The following is a 22,265-nucleotide window of genomic DNA, read 5'->3' on the forward strand; positions in this document are numbered from 1 at the left end:
TGTTCAGTTTATGAAATCAGTCCTCTGTGATAAGGCAAACAAGAAGAGAAGACAAGTGCCAATCACCAAATTCATAAAAGTCAATTTTAATCTATCGTTGTCATCGCCATATGATGAATTAAAATGGCCATTTATGGATTTGGTGAGTGACGCTTGTCTTGTCTTCTTTCCTGAAATTTCATAGACTTGTAACCCTTATCCCTTCTTTCTTAGTTAAGTGTTTTTATGTTAGTGTTATATATTATACTTTCTGTTGCTATTTAGGGACTAACTTAGTTTTATACTTATGGTGCTGAAATAGAGATTAAATATGTTGGATAACCATATACTGTATATTACATTTCTACTGACTGTCTACAAGTGATTCCAGGGCACAAGCAGTTTATTAGGGCATCATCTCCTTAAAGTCCTCCTGAGTTAATAGCTATGTTTAAAGTAAGTCTTTGATCTGCTCTGGTTGCATGTAGGACACCTAGTTTGGAGGTGGGGCCTCCCAGGGATTTAAGGATATTAGCCGTCTACCTAATGCCATTTGCAGACTAGGTTTCTGGAACAAGAGAGGAAAGGAATAACAACAGAAGAGGATTTGATCATTACAGAGGGAGGTGACATTAGAAATGCAGCAAATCAGATTTTAAAATCCTTTGAATGTCAGTCAACTAAGAAGGGCAATTGAAGCATAGGAAGGCAGAGCGGCAGTCAAAAGGAACTAGATTTACACCTTCATCAAATTGATATATTCCTCAGATACAATGAAGCTCTTCTCACTTTTTGTGCTACTTTATACTTTCTGGGTAAAAACTTGTTTGGGGGAATATTCTCTTCCAAAATTTGTTTGCACCCCAATGCCTTTAGATATGGACTGCCAGCCAAACATGCAGCGTCACAGTGCAGGTGGTGGAGGGCATTGGATGGGCATGCAAGAAGAAGCAAAGGAAACCATTCTACATCTACGTGAGACAGTTGTTCACCAGAAGGAAACAATCCTAGATCAGAGAGAGACCATCAGAGAGCTAACTGTGAAACTTAGTCGTTGTGAAGGCTATCCTCATAGTAGGGGACATGAAGAAGGCTATGGTCATTCCTCTGAGCATGGACAAGAAAGAGAACACAGCGGACATGAAGAAAACATTGGACATGAGAGTGGACATGGGCATGAAAGTGCAATTGGGCATGAAAGTGGACATGGACATGAAAGAGAGCATGTTCCTAAAAGGGAACATGGTCATGAGTGGGAAGAGGGGCATGAAAGAGAACATGGGCATGAATGGGAACATGGCCACGAGAGAGAACATGGACACAAAAGAGAACATGGACATGAATGGGAAGAAAGACATGAAAGAGATTATGGACATGAGCGGGAGCATGGACATGAACGAGAACATACCCATGACAGAGAAAACCCTCACGGTTATGATGACATACATGGACATGTCAGAGATCATGAATATCATCATCTCACCCACCGGGAATACCGGGAGCAACCCGCTCATGACTCACATTATCGCAAATCAAGTGCTCCACCAAACACAATGGAAGACCCCCCAGAGGTGACTTCACCCAGTGCGCCTCAATTGGAAAGAATGTTGGAATCACTGAAAGACAGACTGGAACACTTACAGGTATTTATGCTTACATTTTACTTATATATTGTTTTCAACCTAAGGCTTAATTCGTAAAACTGTTCAGTGCATTACTTTCGATATATTTGTCCACATGAAGCATATATGCCGCGTGCTTTCTGCCATGGATTTGCATGCAAAAAATACTCTGCATATTACAGTTCAAGCAATATGGATGAGGTTTCGAAAAATGTAATTCACACACTGTGAATTTAAAATTTGCAGCGCAGGTCCATTTACACAGCAGTTTGTCACTGCAGATTTCACATCTTCAAATGAGTGTGCGAAATTCATGGCAAATCCCAACAAAATCCATAGCAAGTCAACATGTATCATACAGATTCTTCCGCAGATTTTCTGTTACATCTGATACACTCCATGAGGACATACCTTTAGGCTGCCCTCATACAGGCGCTTTTTTCCGCAATTACCGTGGTGTTTTTAGCGCCGTGGTAACTGCGGTATAACACTCCCATTGTTTTCAATGGAGCCTCTCAGGCAGGCACTCGACCGCGGCACTTTCCATTCTGTTCTATTTTTTGGGGTTTAGCGCACCTCATCAATTATCAATGATGAAAACGAAAGTAAATTGTGACAAAACGCCGCGATCAAAAATGCGCAGTTTGCCGAACGCCTGTGTGAGGGGGGTCTTAGGCCACTTTCATACAACAGTATTCCGGTCAGTATTTTGCATCACTCTTAGTAATCAAAGCCAAGAGTTGGTTCAAAACATGAAAGAGGTGCAAATATTTTCATTATATTTTTCGTGATACAGGTTCCGGGTTTTGGTTTCGAAATACTGCCATGTAAAGGTTTATACTGGGTTTATACTCAGCATTTTGCAGTATTTTCCATAATTTTTTGTTGTCATTTTTCAGGTGTTTTAGTACAAAATGCTGCAGCCAGATGTTACTTTAAAGTCTGTACCAAGTTATTGAAAAGTCTACATACACAGAGTTTTGTATTTTGCCATTCTTGTAGCATTTTTGAAGGTCGTGGCTCTCTTTTCAAAACACATTATGTTTTGTATATAGACTTTTCCCTTTAAGCTTTTCTATAGGACATGAAAAATGCCTGAAAACCGCATGCTACAGATGTAAGGCCTCGTTCACATGACGGAGTTTTGCTGTGGATTTAGGTGGGGATTCTGTAACCAAATCCATGGTGACGTCTGCGCTATTATAGCATTTTGTTGAATGCTGTGAAAATCCGGCTTAGCATCAGAGTTCTACCACAGATTAAACTGTCAGATCCATGTCGGAGAAATCGGATGTGGATTTGATAGGTACAAAGTCCGTGTGAATGAGGTCTAAGAGAGTAAAAAATGTTGCCAAAAACATTTGAAAGAGAAAATGCTTCGTAATTCATAAGGCTTTAAAAACAATAAAAAATAAATATATATATATATATATATATATATATATATATATATATATTTGTGCGAGAGCTTTAAAACACTGATGGACTAGGCGAATACAAATGTCAAAGTCACAAAGTAATTTAATACTTTGCGTATTGTGAGTCTATTAGGTATACCTGCATTCATTTTACAATGAGATGAGTCATGCTGCCAGAAATACAGGATCACAATGGGTTAAATGAGAAGCTCAGCTCTGCTACATCTGTGTGCACTTTTTTATTTTTTTTAAACTGTTTAACCCCTTAGGAACATGACGAATTTTTGGGCATGAGGACGCAATGATTTTTGGGCAATGATCATCTCCACTTTTCAAAAGCCATTACCTTTTTTATTTTTCTGTTAACATGGCCTTATGGGGACTTGTTTTTGTGTGGCAAACTTTGTTTTTTATTGGTTCCATTTTGGATACTTATAAGTTATAACGTACTGTATAACTCATAATTTTTTTTTGGAGGGGAGGGAGAGAATTTATCAATTCTGACAATTTTTTACCTCTTTAAATCATGCAGAATAAGTGACATGATCATTTTCTTTTATTTTCTTTTTTTTTTCTTTAGAATGTTGTATTTAACATCCTATAGTTTTTTTTATTTTGACATGGGTGGAGGTCTGCGAGGGCTTGTTTTTCTGCGTGTACATGCAGCTTTTTTGTTCACTTTTATAGCATTTTTTGGGAGGCAAATTTAACAAGATAAGCATTTTGCCTCTTTTTTAGTTTTTTTTTTGTTATGCAGGAAACATATTGTGCTCAATTTATTGTATAGGTCGTTAGAGATATAATTTAACCAAAAATGTGAGATTTTTTTATACAAACAGGGGCAAAAGGAGTTTTTTTTTCCTACATTTTATTAACACTTTTTTCTTACGTCCCTGTAGGGGACTTGAACCATAAAAACTATATGATCGCTATGATAATTCATTGCATTACTTCTGTACTGCAATGCATTATCATTTACTATAGCGATCCTAGACGGTCAGGCCAGACACAAGTGTCTGCCACCCGGTTGCCATTGTAACCCATTGGCCCTCCGTGATTACATCACATAAGGCTGATGGCATCACAGAGGAAGCACGCTCCCTTTGTGAACACTTTACATGCTGCAATGTACATTGATCGTGACATGTAGGGGTTAACAGAGGGATCATTGTTCCCCGCTGTTGCAGCGGGAAACTGGCTATCAGCTCACTTCTGAACCCGCGCCATCCACGGAATGTAAGTTTATGTTCTGTTGCATTAAGTGCCCCCCAGCCGGGACGTAAACTTACATCCTGTAGCGTTAAGGGGTTAAAGGGTTATTCAGCTTAGAGGCACAAGTCCGTAACTGAGTTGGTCCAAGAGACTTGGGCACAAGTTGCATTGGACAGCAAATGGACAACTATCAATATACAGACAATGCACAGTCACATGCATCACATGTTCTCTGTGTTGTCCGTGTTATGACTTTAGGGTTAGTATAAAAATATGTCCACATACATAGCTTCTAAGGCTGTAATGGGGGTGTGTGCTGATGGCCCTAAAATACATACCTGTGCCCCAGATGGGAGCCCCACATGCAGGTTTTGATAAAAATTTCCTTTGATCGGAAGGAAAAGGATGAAACAAAATGACTGTTGCAACTTAGATCCACTCTTGGTTTTGGCTCAAAAAACTGCCTAAAAAACTGTGTGTTATTCTAACCTAAGGCTACCTACACACGGGCGAGCATGATATAAGAACGTGAACGTGGGATTTACCTGCGGATGTGAGTAGATTTTTAGGTAAAAACATCTCGCATCACATCTGTGAAATTTCAAACCTTTTGCGTGATTTTCACATGTGATCAAGAATCTGAGGTCTATCCCATTGATTTCAAGGGAAACCTCGCATCACATGGCATGCGATGCATTAAGGGTCCCATTAAAATCAAATGGGCCAATGTGTTCCAAGGAACAAGAAGAGATAGGACATGCAGTGGTGCGGGAAAACATTGCTCGTTTATATGACTCCATTCAAAAGAATGGGGTTAATATTGACGCAAGCTTCTCGGCCGTGTGAAATCGGCCTAAGGCTAGAGTCACACATACATATTTGCGCGTGCATAATTTACACGCGCAATACACAAAGAATAGAACTCATTCATTTCAATGGGTTTGTTCACGTGTGTATTTTTCCTATGCATTGCGTGTGCAAAAAACCCTGCAGTCAATGGGGATTTGCAAATGCACACGCAATGCGCTGAGATGCGCGATACGCTGCGCAATTCTGCAGGAAAAACAAACACATGTGGAACTCAAAATAATTAGCCATTTCATTTGGTGTGTCTGTGTTTACTACGCACAAATAAACACGCCTTGTGGGCGCTAAAAGTACAGTAAAATACACCAATGCACTCGTGAAAAAGCATAGTTTTTTCTGCAGAAATGCTACACTCATTCCTGCATAGATACGCATATGCTCGTGGGAAGGGGGCCTAAAACCTAAGGCTCCCTTTACACGAGCGTATGCATATTTAGGCGTGCATTAAGTGTAGAGGGTTTTTTTTGCAGAAACAAATACCTTGCGTTAAGAGGGTCTCAGCTTACAAGCTTTTTGACTTGAGAGCAGGCTCTCTCCTGAATTTTTACTCTGACTTAATTGCAAAAACTTGGGTTAAGAGCCATGCTCTCAATGGGGCCGCTGCTTCTGCCAGTGGCCCCATTGAAAGCAATGGCCTGCCGGCAACCCCTGCAGTGATTTTTTGGGGAGGGGCTTTAAATATAAGCCCTTCCCTGAAAATCTTCCCTAGCTGTAGCAAAAATATATTCTCACCTATCCGCTGCTGCCGGGGCTCAGGCGTGTCTAGCCGCCGCTTGTTCTCCCTGCATTTTTAATAACCGCCTGCTGAAAAGCTTCAGAGCTGTGCAGGGAGAACAAGCGGTGGCTAGACACGCCTGAGCCCCAGCAGACAGGTGAATATTAGAGATGAGCGAACGTACTCGGATAAGCACTACTCGTCCGAGTAATGTGCTTTATCCGAGTATCTCTCCGCTCGTCCTGAAAGATTCGGGGTGCTCCGCTGCTGACAGGTGAGTCGCAGCGGGGAGCAGGGGAGAGCGGGCGGGAGAGAGGGAGAGAAAGATCTCCCCTCCGTTCCTCCCCGCTCTCCCCTGCAGCTCCCCGCTCCGCAGCGCGTCCCGAATCTTTCAGGACGAGCAGAGAGGTACTCGGATAAAGCACATTACTCGGACGAGTAGTGCTTTACCGAGTACGTTCACTCATCTCTAGTGAATATACATATATATATATATTATTTTTTCTTTTACTACAGCTAGGGATGATTTTCAGGGAAGGGCTTATATTTAAAGCCCTTCCACGAAAATCACACTGGGGATGCCATCCTATTGCTTTCAAGGGGGCAACACCATCCCCATTGAAATCAGTGGGAGAGCTTCACGATCCGGAACGGATTAGTGGCTTTTCCATTCATTTCAATGGAGAAAATTGATTTGACTTTTGAGTATTTTGGGTTAAGAGCTCCATTACCGAATAAATTAAACTCTTAATCCAAGGCACCACTGTATTTAGTATACTTTTTGCGCCCACAAAGCATGTTGATTTGCATATGATATGACATATTTCATAAATCCCACCTCCAGGAAGCGTTGGCTGTGATTGGTTCTTTGGCCACTGCTCAGCTAATCAATACAGGGCTGGATGAACCAATCACAGCCAGCGCATTGTATCAACCAGTGCTGCATTGGTTGGCTGAGCAGCGCTCGAGAACCAATCAGAGCCATCGCTTCCTGGAGGCGGAGTTTATGTATCCCACAACCAGGAAGTGATCTTCTGTGGGTGAAAAGGACTGCAAGATGCATGCCTGAGCTCTGGAGAGCAACAGGAGGACCCGGACCCAGCCTGCTAGAAAAGTATTCCTTTTTGTGGAATGCAGCTAGGGCTTAACCTTCTCACAAGTGTGAAAGCTGCCCTAAAGAGCCACCAAAAAAACGCAGGTATCATTTAAAAAATGAATGCGATTTCTCACCCAAAAATCACCAGGAAAAAAAGCATGCCTGAGGGAAGCTTAAGGCCACTTTCTCACATCGCAGAATCGCTGCAGGCATTCCGCAACAGAATGCCAAAAGCAATTCTGCAAGAATTCTATGGTAGCCAAATCAGCATCCAAATGTGCAGATTTGGCTGCATTCCCACTTGTGGAACGGCTGTGGAATTCAACCCTTGAGTTGAATTCTGTAGCGTGATTCCACAGCATAAATAGATATGCTGTGGATTTAGAATCCACAGTATTTTTCAAAAACGCTGCAGACTTGTCACGGAAATTTTCTGCTCCATATGAAGGAGGTTTCTGAATTCCCCTTCACATGACTTGTAATGTAAATGCTATGGAATTTCCAAAGCAATGGAATTGCATTGATAGATATGCTCGAATGACTCTTGTGTCTGTTAGGCTATGTTCACACAAAGAGAATTTGGTGTGGACGCTTCATGTGGAAAAATCTACGGCAATTACAGTAGCAGCAAAGTGGATGAGTTTTTTAAAATCTCAACGCACAGCGGAAAAAAATCCGATAAAAACCCATGCGGAAATTGACATGTGCTGCAGATTTTAAATCCGCAACATATCAATTATAGTACTGGATTCCACTTTCTCAAGAAAGGGGGGTGAATTCTGCACCAAAAACAGAGTTAAAATCCACACCTAAGGGCTCCTGCACATTTGCGTTTTTCTTGCGCGATTGTCAATGGGACTTTCTAATGTTAAAAACACATCGCACAAAAATTGCAAAGCACCAAGTTGCGATGCGTTTTTTAATATTAGAACGTCCTATTGACATTCGGGTGAAAAAAGCACAGCGATATGGAGTGAAAAAAACGTGCAAGAAAAACGCAAGTGTGCAGAAGCCCTAAAGGTGCGATTTTTGGTGTGCTTTTATGTATCAGATCTGCTGCAGAAAATCCACAGTAAATCCATCCCATGTGGACATAACCTAAGGGTATGGCCCATGTGGTAGTAGCTGCACGGCTGCCATGAGGTTGGGTTGCAGCAGGGAAGCAGCTAACAACCTTACTGGTGATTCAGGTGCATGTGGCTTGTTAATAAATTAAATGTTCACTAGATCTAAGTTATAAATGGCCACACGGTTTGCCTGTATCACTGGTGGGGTTGATAGCACCATGGCCGCTATCCAGCTGTGTGGCTGCCACATGTGGGACCAAATCATTTAAAGGGGTTGTCCCGCGCCGAAACGGGTTTTTTTTTTTTTTAACCCCCCCCCGTTCGGCGCGAGACAACCCCGATGCAGGGGTTAAAAAAACACACCGGGTAGTACTTACCCGAATCCCGGCGGTCCGGCGTCTTCATACTCACCTGCTGAAGATGGCCGCCGGGATCCTGTCTCTCTGTGGACCGCAGGGCTTCTGTGCGGTCCATTGCCGATTCCAGCCTCCTGATTGGCTGGAATCGGCACGTGACGGGGCGGAGCTACACGGAGCCGGCATTCTGCACGAGCGGCCCCATTGAAGACAGCAGAAGACCCGGACTGCGCAAGCGCGGCTAATTTGGCCATTAGAGGCCGAAAATTAGTCGGCACCATGGAGATGAGCACGCCAGCAACGGAGCAGGTAAGTATAAAACTTTTGATAACTTCTGTATGGCTCATAATTAATGCACAATGTACATTACAAAGTGCATTAATATGGCCATACAGAAGTGTATAGACCCACTTGCTGCCGCGGGACAACCCCTTTAAGTGATTTTTCTGTGAATAATCATCAAGAAAATTGCTAGAGGCAAGAGAATAGCCTAATGGTTCTACCCTCCCAAACACAAAATAATAAATTGTATACTTTAATAACATAGCTCAGAGAAGGACAAAAACACTTTAAAATATAGGAGTAGGTGGCTGAACTAGATTTTACTATGTCCATAGAGGAACTGAGTGTATGTTAGCTAGACAAGCTGAAAGTATGATACAAAGAGTGTGAGTTAATAGAGGTGCTATCCAAACAGCCTGATTATAAGTTTCCTAGGTAAGCTGAAAGGGCAGTCATTTATAGCCACTATCATGTTCACACAGCATGCAGTCCTCAAGGAAACAACATAGCTGCAGGCAGCCAATACTGGGATGCACAGGGTGTTGGTTAATAGAGGTGCTTTAAGAAGCAGCCAACCTCCAGTACATTGCTATGCTAATTATTTCTTCACCAAAGTTGTGACATAGGCTAGAAGTGTCAGAGAGATCTCTGTATATATTTATATAGCATATGAGTGGCTGTGCTGCTGTGTTATCTAGTAAACTGCTATGCTGATTGTGCATTTAACACAATTATGATAGAGATTAGCAATATTAGAGTGGTCTCTAGTACACACACAGCATGCAGTGTTGTACTAGATGGTGTGAATTTTTGTCACTATAGCCTATTGGAGCTCCTTTGAAAAAGCCTTTTGGCGAAACATGTTGGGAGGGCATGTGTTATATGTTTTTTAAACTAGGTTTAGGGATTGCTCCACTATACAATATATGTTTAGAAATAGCTAGGCATTTAGACAGTCTCTTTGTGGTTTAATAGAGCTTTTGCATACTGCCAAAAGTCACACCATTTCCCAAAACACTGCATGTTGTCTGAGTATACTAGAGACCACTCTGACATTGCTAATCATCTAATCTCTATCACAACTGTGTTCAATGCACAATCAGCATAACCGTTTACTGGATAACACAGCAGCACAGCATACTGGCACAGCAGCTCATAGGCTATATGAATATACAGAGATCTCTCTGATATTTCCAGCCTATGTCACAACTGTAATTAAGACACAATTAGCATAGCAGTGCACCGAATCTTATATTTTGGCTACTTCTTATAGCATCCATCTCTATCAACTAACACCCCGTGAGTCCCAGTATTGGCTGCCTGCAGTTATGTCGCTTCTCTGAGGACTGCATGCTGTGTGAATATGATAGTGGCTATAAATGACTGCCCTTTCAGCTTACCTAGGAAACTTATAATCATGCTGCTTGCATAGCACCTTTATTAACTCACACTCTTTGTATCACACATCTCACCTTGCCTAGCTAACATACACTTAGCTCCTCTATGGACATACTCCAGATCTAGTTCAGCCACCTACTCCTTTATTTTAAAGGGTCTTTGTTCTTCTCTGAGCGCAAATATGTTAATAAAGTATACACTTTATTATTTTGTATCTGGGAGGGTATAAGCATTAGGTTATTCTCTTGCCTCTGGCTATTTTCTTGGTCATTGTGTGTTTAGCCAGGTATACCCTATGGCTGCCTACTATCCTTACAATTTGCCTTTGAGTAAGCTCAAACTACTAACAACAAGTTTTTCTAATTATAATCAGATTTTTCTTCTGGGTTTATACTTGTTTGTTATGTGTTTACATAGTATTAGATGGTATAATGTGTTATGCAATTATACTTGTTAGGCTTTTAAAGTGATTCGCGATTTAAATGATTGATTTTCAGTTCTTATATCCAAACAGTAAAGTCTTTTTTGAGGTTTTCTTACGTCTCTTTAAGGCAGTTTTGCAGGAGAAGTAATCCACAACAAACCTTCTGCGCAGAGAATAGTCTCACTGAATTGTGGTTGGTTTTACCTAGTTAAAAAGTAAACAGCAGGCGGTTATAAAATGAAATGTAAACTTGGCATAGCAAGCACTGTAAATACAATGTCAGGAAAACAGGAAATTCCTAAGGGTAAAACTATGTCTTGCAGCATTGGTCCCAAGGAATTTGTTAACTTTTTAAAACTCCCTGAGTTTAATCATATCATACAATCAGTCTGTAGTACCGATTAGACCCATTCTCTCACTGAATCTCATTGTAAAAGAATATTGCCCTTCAAAATAATAAGCTACCGAATTGTAAATAGTAAAAAAAATGTACTTAAATCAGTTTCCACAAATGCTCGATGACAATCAATACAACCACCATGAAAGCCCTATGCAGGTTTACTGGATTACTTCAATACTCAGGTGTTGAAGTAATCAATTCAGGTGATTCTCAAAGGGTATCCTAGCCTTATCAATCAGGTATGCCTAATTATTATTCAATGCAGCAGAGAAGAAAACAATCAAACAGCCCAGGGATGTTTCCAAGTTCTTTTGTTTTACTGTTCCAATGCAAGAGGTTATATAGTGTGGCATCCCCCAGAAAATAAACAAATCAAAGCTACAGCATATGTGATAATTCTCTCTTAGTAAAACTTTACAAAGGTTAATTATGACAAAGCTGCATGCTCAGCGTTTGAGACACAGTTAGTAAAAATGTCACTACAATGTAGGTCTTTTCCACACATACTTCTTGCTATGCCCACAACACTACTGCATATAATATAATTCAATACTTTCATACAGGTTTCCTAGATTCATTTAGGGTATGTTCAAACATTGCGTATACCTGAACAGGGTTATTTCTGTAGGGTGTGTAGAACTATCCTAGAAATCTTTGCAACAAATCTGACATTTAGGATCAATTAAATAAATTTGCCTAGCTATATAGCATTGTGTCCTCTGATGTTCTACTGCTTCATAGCTAGGCACATTTAGGATGTTGCCAGGCAGAACAGGGTTAGAGTTTATAAGATGTTCACATTTAGTTTTTTTTTTCTACATCCTTGAGTTAAATCTGAATTCAGGAAAATGGATAGGCTTCAACTACTCAAACAGAGAACAATAATGTCTCCATTTGAGCAGTTTTCCGAAATTTTTGCTGGAGAAAATAACATGATCAACCATTTAATGTGTATGGGGGGAGGCGGGCCCCAACTCTCCCCCTATGACAGATGTCAGGGGAAAGAAGGATCAGGCATGCTGGATTTCAATATGTCTAATCCTTTTATTCAAGAGATAAGCTGCCACCAGAGGTGTCCAACAGTGGATTATAGCCTTCTTCCCATGTAAAAAAAAATGTACGTTCGGTCAAGCAGAGTGTGCATGTGTGTGGGAGGTCAGGAGCAATAATCTGTGACAGCTATCAAAGTGTATACTGGTCAACTTTTTGGCTTATTTTTAAAGCCAAAGCCGTATGTGGATCAAGCAGGAAGACGTTTTTCCTCTTTATTTCCTATTCAGACCTTATACTGATTTTATCATTTAGCATATGCTCACAAGGCAGATTTGACATGGAATCTATGCAGACTCTGCATCAAATATAGACACATTTACATCTCCTAAGTGCCCCCCATTAGTTTCAAAGTGAATCCGTGCTGTCGTCCGCATGTGGGTTTGAAATCCACTTGAAGACAAAGAAGAGACTTCTTGAAGCAGATTTCATGCCAAATCCATATTGGGAAGTTTGAACACAGACTTGCTCATTGAATAGGACTAAATCTGCATGCAGATCTGTGGGCGTACAAGCACATAGCTGCAGATTTAGGCTACAATTCTTAAAGGAAGAATCTGCACTGAAAAATGTGACCTGGAATATAGTCTTAGGGTGGTTATACACATTGGGTAAGTGTATATTGAACGCTCGACAGCCATTTCACCCGACAACCCAATACACATGCCCACTCAGCTAATATCTACCATCGGTGAGAGTCAGGAGGTCCCCAAACACATTAGATAATCATCCAGACCCACCAAAATCTGTAGCTTAAATCTAAAATTTATGCCCACCTTTTACGCAAAGCTCTGTTCCATCATCTTTGGAGAAGACTGGACCTGCACCCCCTTTTTCTGATAGTCTGTTTAAACAATGGTGCTTCTATTGAAGACCAGGTCAGCTCATCAGAGGGTATGAGGAGAGTATGGTAGTCTGTACATCTTATTTTGACCCATTTGAATAGAAAACATATCCAGCATTTGTAAAAAATTGAAATAAAATTAAATAAACTTTATAATATTGTTTAAAAACAACCCTCCGCGTCTGGACAGTCAGAGATGGCCAAACCTCTTCTCTGACTACCTGATGCACACTGTGTATCGGTATGAATCATTAGTCCAAGGCACTCCACCCATTTTGAATGGCCAGTGCTGCCCCCATGAGCAGTGCTGGCCAGTTAGAGCACTATGTAGTGTCTTAGACTACCGATGCACACTATGTACAGTGTGCAACAGGTAATCAGAGAAGTGGTTTGGCCATCCTTGCTTGTCTAAGACCAGAGAGTTACGTTATTACAGTAACTAAATCAATGCACATCATTTACATGTTTCAAGCCTTACATATGGGTTCCTAGTCATAGCACATTCAATACAAAGCAACTTCCTATACCATTAGTGAATGCCCTCATGATGCTAACCCTGTCTTAGGCGTGACTAAATATCCTGTATGCCTCTTTCATAGTTAGTTTTTTTTACAATTGCCTCCATGTGATGGAGTTTAACATATTCATTCCCAATGACAGAAAAATTATCAGTTGTCATCATTGCTATATGCAAAATGCGTCAAAAAAACCACCCCACACATTGTACTTTGCATTCTCACCACCTAATTTCGTCTTTTTTCCTTGATGTCCTTCAATGGCCAATGCAAAATATTAATGGCTGCCACCACTCAAGCACTTGGAACCTGCATTAACTGCAGTTCTCAGTCCCTTAATATAAAATAGCCATCATTCAAGATAAAAATAAAGTTACATTTATAATACTCTTAACCATATAGCTGTGCAAAAACATTTACTAGTGACCCAATCTCTCAGTTGCTCTTGTGGCTTATGGAAATTATGCTTTAGAATTTTAATTTACAAGCAGAATTCATGTTCCCTTTAATAGTGGCAAGTTATCAAGGTCATGTGACATCAAAGTATTCGCTCTACCACCTACATGACTGCAGGTATTATATTTTTATACTGGCCATGAACATGAAAGAAACTTCATCCAAATCAGCCAATATCAATGGGACCTGCTGAGTATCTTCCGACTGCAAGATTGGATCTCAACATCTAATGTTTGGTTCCAATGGGAGGTAAGCTGCTGCAGAGGGATCTGGCAGCGGCTTATTTCCCTCTCCCTCCATTGAAATAAATATATGTGTTCAACTGCTGATGGAATCAGAAGAAATAGCTGTCAGCAGAACAAGCAAAGGGCTGACAGCTATTGGATGTGAATGGGCAGCTTTTCTTTTCTCCATCGGTTTCTGTTTAAATTAGTATACCAAGCTGAATTAGCAGAACAGGGAACAGTTTTAGTACAGACTGTAAAAGCTTATTTACGTGCAAAGATAATCTTTCAAACGATTGAAAGATTGAAAGTTTTACCAATCTTTTTGCATAAGGTGTTAATGTCCATTAACACTTTATCATCTTCATTTGCATGTAAAAGGGCCTCCAAGAACTGTTGGGTAAAGCCCAGAGTGTGATTATTCACCCCACTCTGCTGTGCAAACAGTTGCATTGTACTTCACATGGCTCCAGGCAGAATACAATGTAATCTCCCAACTCCCAAGGAGAACACAGCATGTGGTCTATTGAGAGATACTTTATCTCTCTGTGGCTGCACAATGGATTTTAAGTTCACCTTAAAATCATTGTTCAGACGACAAGTGCATGATGGCCATATTTACGTGTAATGATTATGGTTCATTTTCGGTCGCTTGAACGAATTGTGAGCGATAACAGTTACATGTAAATGGGCCTTAAAGCAACAAAAATGCTATTGTACTAATGATTACTAGAGATGAGCGAGCATGCTCGGTTAAGGCAGTTACTTGAGCGAGCATCGCTCTTCCCGAGTAACTGCTTACTGGTCCGAGCAGATTCAGGGGGGTGGTGAGGGGGGTGCAGGGTGTGAGAGAGATCTCTCTCTTTCCCCCACGCCGCACCCCGAATCTGCTCGGACCAGTAATCAGTTACTTGAGAAGAGCAATGCTCACTCGAGTAACTGCCTTAACCAAGTGTGCTTGCTCATCTCTAATGATTACCCCCAATCAGCCATTCATTGTATAGTGAAAGAACTGTAGAATATGGAGATCCCATTAGATCAAGTAAAAAGAGTGCTGATACAATTTACATGGCTACCTCAAGCTTTCTGGCATCACACACATTAGTTCATTTATAATTAACCATAATCGAGGATCATTTTCATTGGGTCAGTTCCAAATGAATTGTGGATATAAACCAAGACTTTGCAATTGCAACTTTAGTGTTCAAAATGCAATATTGTATATATTTGTAGGCATGATTCCCGAGGAAGGGCAGGGCATCTATCGACTCACTACAGAGAGTATTTTGGGTAAGGGAGTTTATAAAATTTCATTCCATAGTCCATAATGTGGTAGCTTTCAGACATTCCTACTGAATATGAATCATAGTCTCTCCTGTCGGCATATTGTTGAAAACACCGTTAGAGAAAAACCTATATCCAGCTTCCGTCAAACACTTCTTAAAGTAAAAAGATTATGTAGAAAACTACAGTATTACTGATCATAGCTTACACCATCCACAATAAAGATGAATAAGCGAAAAGTAGAAGTTTTCTCCAACTAAATTTATAAAAAATCTGATTATGGTAAAACCGAAAGTCTAAGATTGGGAAATACTGCTGGCAAGTTGCTTTTCTCCATCTGTTACCCGCATAGTGCCAATCCAGACTTAAAGCCAGTCAAGTATCACAGCCTGGTTGCAGGGATATAAAGTTCCAAAGAAACGGAGTGGAGATTGTTGAGAGCACAAACTGTTAGAATCCCCTACTAATGTAAGGTATAGAGTATAAAGAAAGAATCTAGTTGTACTCAAATCCCAACTGATCTCAACGATAAATGGGCCATGGTGCGCCACTTAACTGTCCATATTTAAACTTTTTTTTGAATCCTCTTCCCATTGAAATTGATAAACTGTAATATGCATTTTCTAGCAATAGTGACCTTTTGAAATTCAGTCTTCAAGTTCTGATTTCAATTACTGTGGCTACAGTGAGCAAGGATGGAAGATTTGACTTAAGTGACCTCCAGAATGAGCAACTGATATGTAAATAAACCCACATTTCATATAGTAGCACTTCACAAAGTTGAAGCCATTTGATAGTATCCAAGCATGAGAAAGTCAACCCAGAAACCAGAGGTAACTATTGCTGGCATACACCCTGAAGGTGGGTTGCGAGTCTTATTTTTAAAAATGACCACTCCTATTTAAATGCATGCTCACAGAAGAATGCAGAATATATATGGAAAATGTTCTCTGCTGTTTTCTTTTTAATAGAGAAACAGAAACTCCACTCTCTTTTCATCATCTTTAAAAGATACCCTCCAAAAGAGGATTAGCATCTTAGAACATCAGCTCCATGAAAAACACAACACAACAGAGCACACTGAAAAAGACCATGATCAGACACATGAAGACCATGGAAGACACAAGGTGGACAGCACAGTACATGGAAATGAAAAAGGTAAGACTCACCCAAAATGAGAACATAGTGTATCCTATGCAACATTTAATTTGTAGGGTTTTTTGTGGGTAACAAACAGAAATGTTAAGTCATAAAGGGGTATGCTAAATCCAACCTGTGAATCCTGTCTCCATATTGACAATACACAGATGCTTGTGAGACCTCTGCCTATATTCAGGGGGAGCTTAACTTACCATTTAAAAATATTGACAACACCACAGTGTGAGTGATTTAGGCTACCCATACATGCAAGACATCCATCTCTCCTGACACCCACTTACACACGCACTTACAAGCGTCCGAGGGGACACTTCTGACAATGACTTATCTCCTGAGAATAAGAGAATAGGGCAGCTTAAATTCAACTGCCAATCCTTATCTCCTATGATATCTGCCATAGAGGAAGAATTGGGAGGTCACCATACAATCACATGGTTGACAGGTTCGGTCGATCTATATATTATGCGTATGGCTACCGTTAGTCAAACTGTAGCAAAAGGTAGAAAGATAGTGTTCATCTGCTGGTAAGTATGACTGTTTAAGTTTATTTTGGTTAACCACTTCCAGATGTAGAATTAAAATTAAAGTGGTTGTCCACTTTGGACATTTCCTGGGATTCTCCGCAATCGGTTATAATTTGTGAGGGAGTCTGGCAGCAATTTTGTAAATTCTTCTACAGTGCCACCACAGAGAAAATAGAGTATTAAATAGTTTCAGTCGAGTCCATGGGCTGTCTGTCAGGTCCCAGAGACAATTTCTATGTACTTGCTCTCTACATTGATTATAGAAGAGCGCCCTGAATCTCTTAAGGTGGTCATACACATTAGATAAAAATAGGGTAATTGTTAAACAATTGGTACAATTCTTCAAACTGGCCATACATGTACGATGACACCAGGTGACAGACGAACAATCTTACTAGAAACCATTCTTTCAAAGATCAATTTTTCTGGGAACATACCGTACATTCTTTAAAAGAATGTTCTCAGAAAGACCTTTTATAAAAAGAATGGTTTCCAGAAAGGTCTTTCTTTGAAAGATTGTTCGTCCGACTACCAGAAGAAAATTTCAAGTGTAACTAACTTCTTTCTAAATGAAAGTCAGTCATTGGTTGCCTAAATGATCATTCATTGTTAAATTTCACCTGATGAACCAATATTTCTGGTTGAAATCGTCTACTTTCATAAACTTTATTCTAATGCAGAGGCGTAACTTGAAGCTTCTGGGCCCCGAATGCAAAACCTGTAACAGGGCCCCCAACTATAATGCTTTATTCATAGTACTGGGCTCCCTATATAGAGAAGAGAGGCCTTATGGGCCCCCTAAGGCTCCTGGGCCCGGGTGCAACCGCATCCCCTATAGTTACGCCCCTGTTTTATATGGGCACTTCCCAGATATCAAATTTTAAAATGTGGTGGTAGGGTACATTTTAGAAATGAACGTATGGCATGACATAAACAGGAGTTTAATAATATATTATAATTAACCTCTTCATGCATTTGGATACACATGTAAGAAAACAATATTTTTCCATTTCAACCACAGTCATTCTTATAAAGCTCTCATAAAAATTGCTTTTGTCATTTCCATATATCTATAATTGAAATGTCTTCTTCCGAAACTGCTTAAGGCAGACTGTACGTGTAGATCCTCACATTGCAAGCCATAGAGATAACATAACAAAGGCTCATACAGAATAAGTACTTCTTTTACTTTGGAAGCACACCTGCCCTTGTTTTATAGAATGCCATACTTTACCGCTTTTATTATATATTATACTTTTGTTTTACCCTTATACCTAAATCATTGGCCATATAATGCATTTTATACATGGTTAACAAATATTCAACAAGCACTTTATTGAACCTAATGTTTAATTATATTTATTTAAAGTTGAATGGCAAATTCATACTTCCTTATTTCTTATCTTCTTCCAATAGGACATAAAGCAGATAAGAAGTCTAATGACTTCAGAGTCAGCTTCCCTCTCAGAACAAGTTATATGTATGCAAAGGTCAAAAGGACGCTTCACCATGAGATCTTTGCGTTCACCATCTGTTTGTGGTTGAAGTCCAATTCATCCCCTGGTGTGGGCACACCTTTTTCATACTCTGTCCCAGGCCAGGCCAATGAAGTAGTGCTGATTGAGTGGGGAAATAATCCCATGGAATTGCTTATTAATGACAAGGTAAAACACATTATTATATTTATGCTTTTTAATTTTGGTAAATTAGGAGGATTTCTAGTTTGCTTTATTTTGAACCGATGTCTACAAGAAAGTCACTGTTGTAATTCACAGTATTGCAATTTTGTCTACTTAAAGGATAGCACTAAGGCAACATTAAAAGCAACTTGTATTTTAAGATCTATATTTTTTACTCTAAAAAGTAAAATTAGAGAAATTAATAATTTTGAAAAAACTACATTGCTACATGGCATGATGTAGATTATTTGGTGCCATTAGTAATTTCAATCATTTGATAATTTGTAGGTTGGGTTGCAAATAATTTTCAATGATCGAAATCTGTGATTAACTTCAAAAGGTGTTTGAATCTTTACATAGTGACCCTTTGATTTAGGAACTGGTAGGGTTTAAAACTCATAGTCACCCAATGGGGATTAGAAGAGCATTCAAAAGTAGATTTCGCCTTTAAATTCCCAGTGGTTTTCCTACTGTAAGAGTAAATTCTTTAAGTACGTCTATCAGCCTAATTACTGATTTATTGCAGGATCACTGGAATCCTTACAGTGGGGAATCCCCATTGAGCATTAATTTGGGTGACTAATGAGAACAACCCAAAAGCTGGCCATAGACAGTTATTAGCCCATATCCTCCCATCATGATACTTGTGGGCATCTTAAAAAGTAATTAATTAGTAATACCACAGATTTGTAAAACTACCTTTAAATTGTACAGCACACAACTGTAAATTTTAGTTTTTTTATTTAGTTTTTAAAATGTCCTGGTGCTTTACTTGTGCACTTTATACATACAGGCTGCAACTCTACCACTGGCTATTAATGATGCTAAATGGCACCATATTTGCGTCACCTGGTCTTCCAGAGATGGATTGTGGGAGTCATATCTGGATGGTGTAAGGCGTGGAAATGGTGAAAACTTGGCACCTTGGCACCCAATAAAACCTGGTGGTGTATTTGTTTTGGGACAAGAACAGGTAAGAATAACTGAAATATTTTTGAATTTATATAGAATTGTGGAATCTGAGAATCATTTTCTATGTTAACCCCTTTGAGGGGTTCTCCAAGATATATACATTTTTTAGCTCTTTTATTAATGAGCTGCCTCCATCCTACATACTGAACTGAGAACAATGTACAGGATACCCATGCACTGTACAGAGTGGTTTTTCCCTCTATAGCTACCCTGTTTCCCCAAAAATAAGACATGCCCTGAAAATAAGACATATCATGATTTTCCAGAATTTTTGAGGTTGCAAAATGATTTTTCAGGCTTTTTGAGGATGCTTGAAATATAAGCCCTATGCCAAAATTAAGCCCTGCTAACAGTTAATTTAAAACATCAATTAAAATAGTGTCCAGGCAGCTATACATGTAAAAAAGTTAAACCTTTTTGAACCAAAATTAATATAAGACACTGTCTTATTTTGGGGGAAACACGGTATATCATATTTTTGACATAGTTGCAGTAGGTAAAACTTAATTTGCCTTATGCACGCATCTAAATCTTGGCTTGTCAATATTTTAAATTAGCAATGTATATCCTGTAGTTTATATCCTTTATGCTTATTTCCAATTCCTATATGCCTATGTAATGTTTTCCATCTAGACTTTAAAACATCAGTCTGATAAGTCCATATATAGTTATAGATTGTAAGCAACACATTTTGGTAATACAGTATTCTTATGCAGAGTAGTTCATATTTTATCAACCTGACCGAATTGTGTTTCATACAATTAGGACACCTTGGGAGGAAGGTTTGATGCTACACAAGCCTTTGTGGGAGAAATTTCAGACTTTAACATGTGGAGCCATATCTTAACACCTGGTGAGATTTACAAGCTGGCAACCTGCGCAGTCCATTCCACTGGTGATGTCATAGAGTGGGCAGAGTCATCCATGGAGCTCCACGGTGGTGTTACCAAACTCCCTTTCAACTCTTGCCATTGACATGAGGAGTCCCTCCATATGCAGCATGCTCTGATAGGGAGCCCAGACATGGAATGGGTTCTCAATACCCCAATGACTAATGTTTCAAATGGAGTAGAAGCCATTGTGTATCATTGTTCTCTTTTCCATTGCTTTTTGGTCACATTCTATTGTTTTCTTTATAATACTGTGTAGCATTTTGTAGCTGTCATGTGGTTTGCATAACAGAGCAGCTAGTATACAAATATATTTTTCTACTGCATAATATTTCTTGTACATTGTATGCAAAGCACCAACATAGTGTTAGAAAAAAAATTTAACTCTGGTGAGTCCTCCGTATTTACTTACGACCTCCAGAGAACTATATGGCAAGTGCTCAAATGATGCCCACTTGGTATGGAGATAAGGACGTTGTATGAAAAGGACTTACTCAAAAGTGGGAAGCATACATCTCTGTTGACTCCCTTCTGACTATTCTTGGTGCTTGCTTTCATCTAAGCCTTGTCATGTGCTCTGGCTCGTTTATGATAAGGGATCGAAAGTGTGAAACTAGGGTATGCGGGAGAAAAGTGGCGTTAACTTAGATTGAGAACTGTTCCATCATTTCTTGGGATCACCAGTGATACGTAGATGATGTATTTTTGCAGCAGTCATAAGCTTTTGCCACATTTGTCAATATAAGCAAGTATAGTGATAAGCAAGTATTAGCCATATTACTTATACATTGCTCGTTTTACTTGTGTTCTTTTCCTTTTGTCTAAGCATGGTTTGCACTTTGATGTATATTTAGATATTTTGATGTTTAGTGTGACCACTGACTGCTTTCTATATGTATATATTCTTTAAGTGGGTGTATTGTGTGTGAGAACTCATGTTTCCTGGGGATTATTTCAGAGCATACTATGTATCGGTATAAATATCAGTTCAACAACTACTGGTGACCACTTTCTTGTATGTGCTGGATGTGGAGGATCATATCCATGTGTTGTATATTGTGCACAATGATTATACAGTTTTATTAATGTTTGTGGATTTTACTACTTCTGTACCATAGCAACCTATATTGCCATGTATATGTGTTTACATAATATATACTGAGAACTTTTAACTTGGTATCTTTCTCTATGTGATAAAAGCATTGACAAAAATGACTTTTTTAATTCTAACATCATCAGTTATTAACATATCATTGTATAAACTGTAGTTTGTGTTTTAGAGATAGGAATTACTGTGGCACGCAAAGAAAAGTCATCTACTTAATTGTCCTTTAGTGTTTTCTTCCTCTGAAAGGAGAAAGCCCCAAAATGTTTTGTGAATTATAGGAAATGGTCCATAATACAGAAGTCACATCAGTCTGTTATTTGTTTCTTAAAGGAGTTTTTGAGGTCTTAATCCTTTGCAATCCGATTTTGAATTCAGGGTTTCCTAGGGAGCTTTCTCTTTCTGTCATTATACAATGGTGCCATCTGCTGGCTAGAGCGAGTACTGCGGTATAGGACATGCTGGAAAGGCCCCCCCCGACAACAGAGTGGCCAGTAATATACAGTAAGAATACCCTGCCGGATGTCTTCCGACACCGGAGCTGTACAGCCTTCAATCAGAATGTCTTTAGACGTCAGTGGATTGGAAAGGGTTAAAATGACCCTCTGGTTTTGACAAACAAAGATGGCCACACTACTTCTTTTTTTATTGCTTTGAGTCTGCTACATGGTCCATGCGCTGACATTTTTGGGACTGAGTGTGTGGGCACTGGGAGGCAAATATAACAT

General features: G+C 39.6%; 1 protein-coding gene across 1 annotated transcript; it reads left to right on the top strand.

Moving 5' to 3' along the window:
• The first annotated feature begins 752 nt into the window (after window positions 1-752).
• LOC136631476 (neuronal pentraxin-1-like) lies at window positions 753-20,517 on the top strand. The gene is made up of 5 exons (XM_066605773.1): window positions 753-1,622; window positions 16,181-16,367; window positions 18,308-18,555; window positions 19,364-19,543; window positions 20,308-20,517. The coding sequence occupies exons 1-5, from the start codon at window positions 753-755 to the stop codon at window positions 20,515-20,517; spliced, it is 1,695 nt and encodes a 564-aa protein (XP_066461870.1).
• Window positions 20,518-22,265: the final 1,748 nt, after the last annotated feature.

The sequence above is a fragment of the Eleutherodactylus coqui genome, chromosome 6 (genome assembly GCF_035609145.1).
Source record: "Eleutherodactylus coqui strain aEleCoq1 chromosome 6, aEleCoq1.hap1, whole genome shotgun sequence".
Classification (NCBI taxonomy): domain Eukaryota; kingdom Metazoa; phylum Chordata; class Amphibia; order Anura; family Eleutherodactylidae; genus Eleutherodactylus; species Eleutherodactylus coqui.

Excerpts from the sequence above, each read along its gene's own strand:
- LOC136631476 (XM_066605773.1), top strand. The coding sequence starts at position 753 with ATGAAGCTCTTCTCACTTTTTGTGCTACTTTATACTTTCTGGGTAAAA. Across the intron at positions 1,623-16,180 it reads ACAGACTGGAACACTTACAG|AGAAACAGAAACTCCACTCT; the intron begins GTATTTATGCTT and ends TCTTTTTAATAG. Across the intron at positions 16,368-18,307 it reads AGTACATGGAAATGAAAAAG|GACATAAAGCAGATAAGAAG; the intron begins GTAAGACTCACC and ends TTCTTCCAATAG.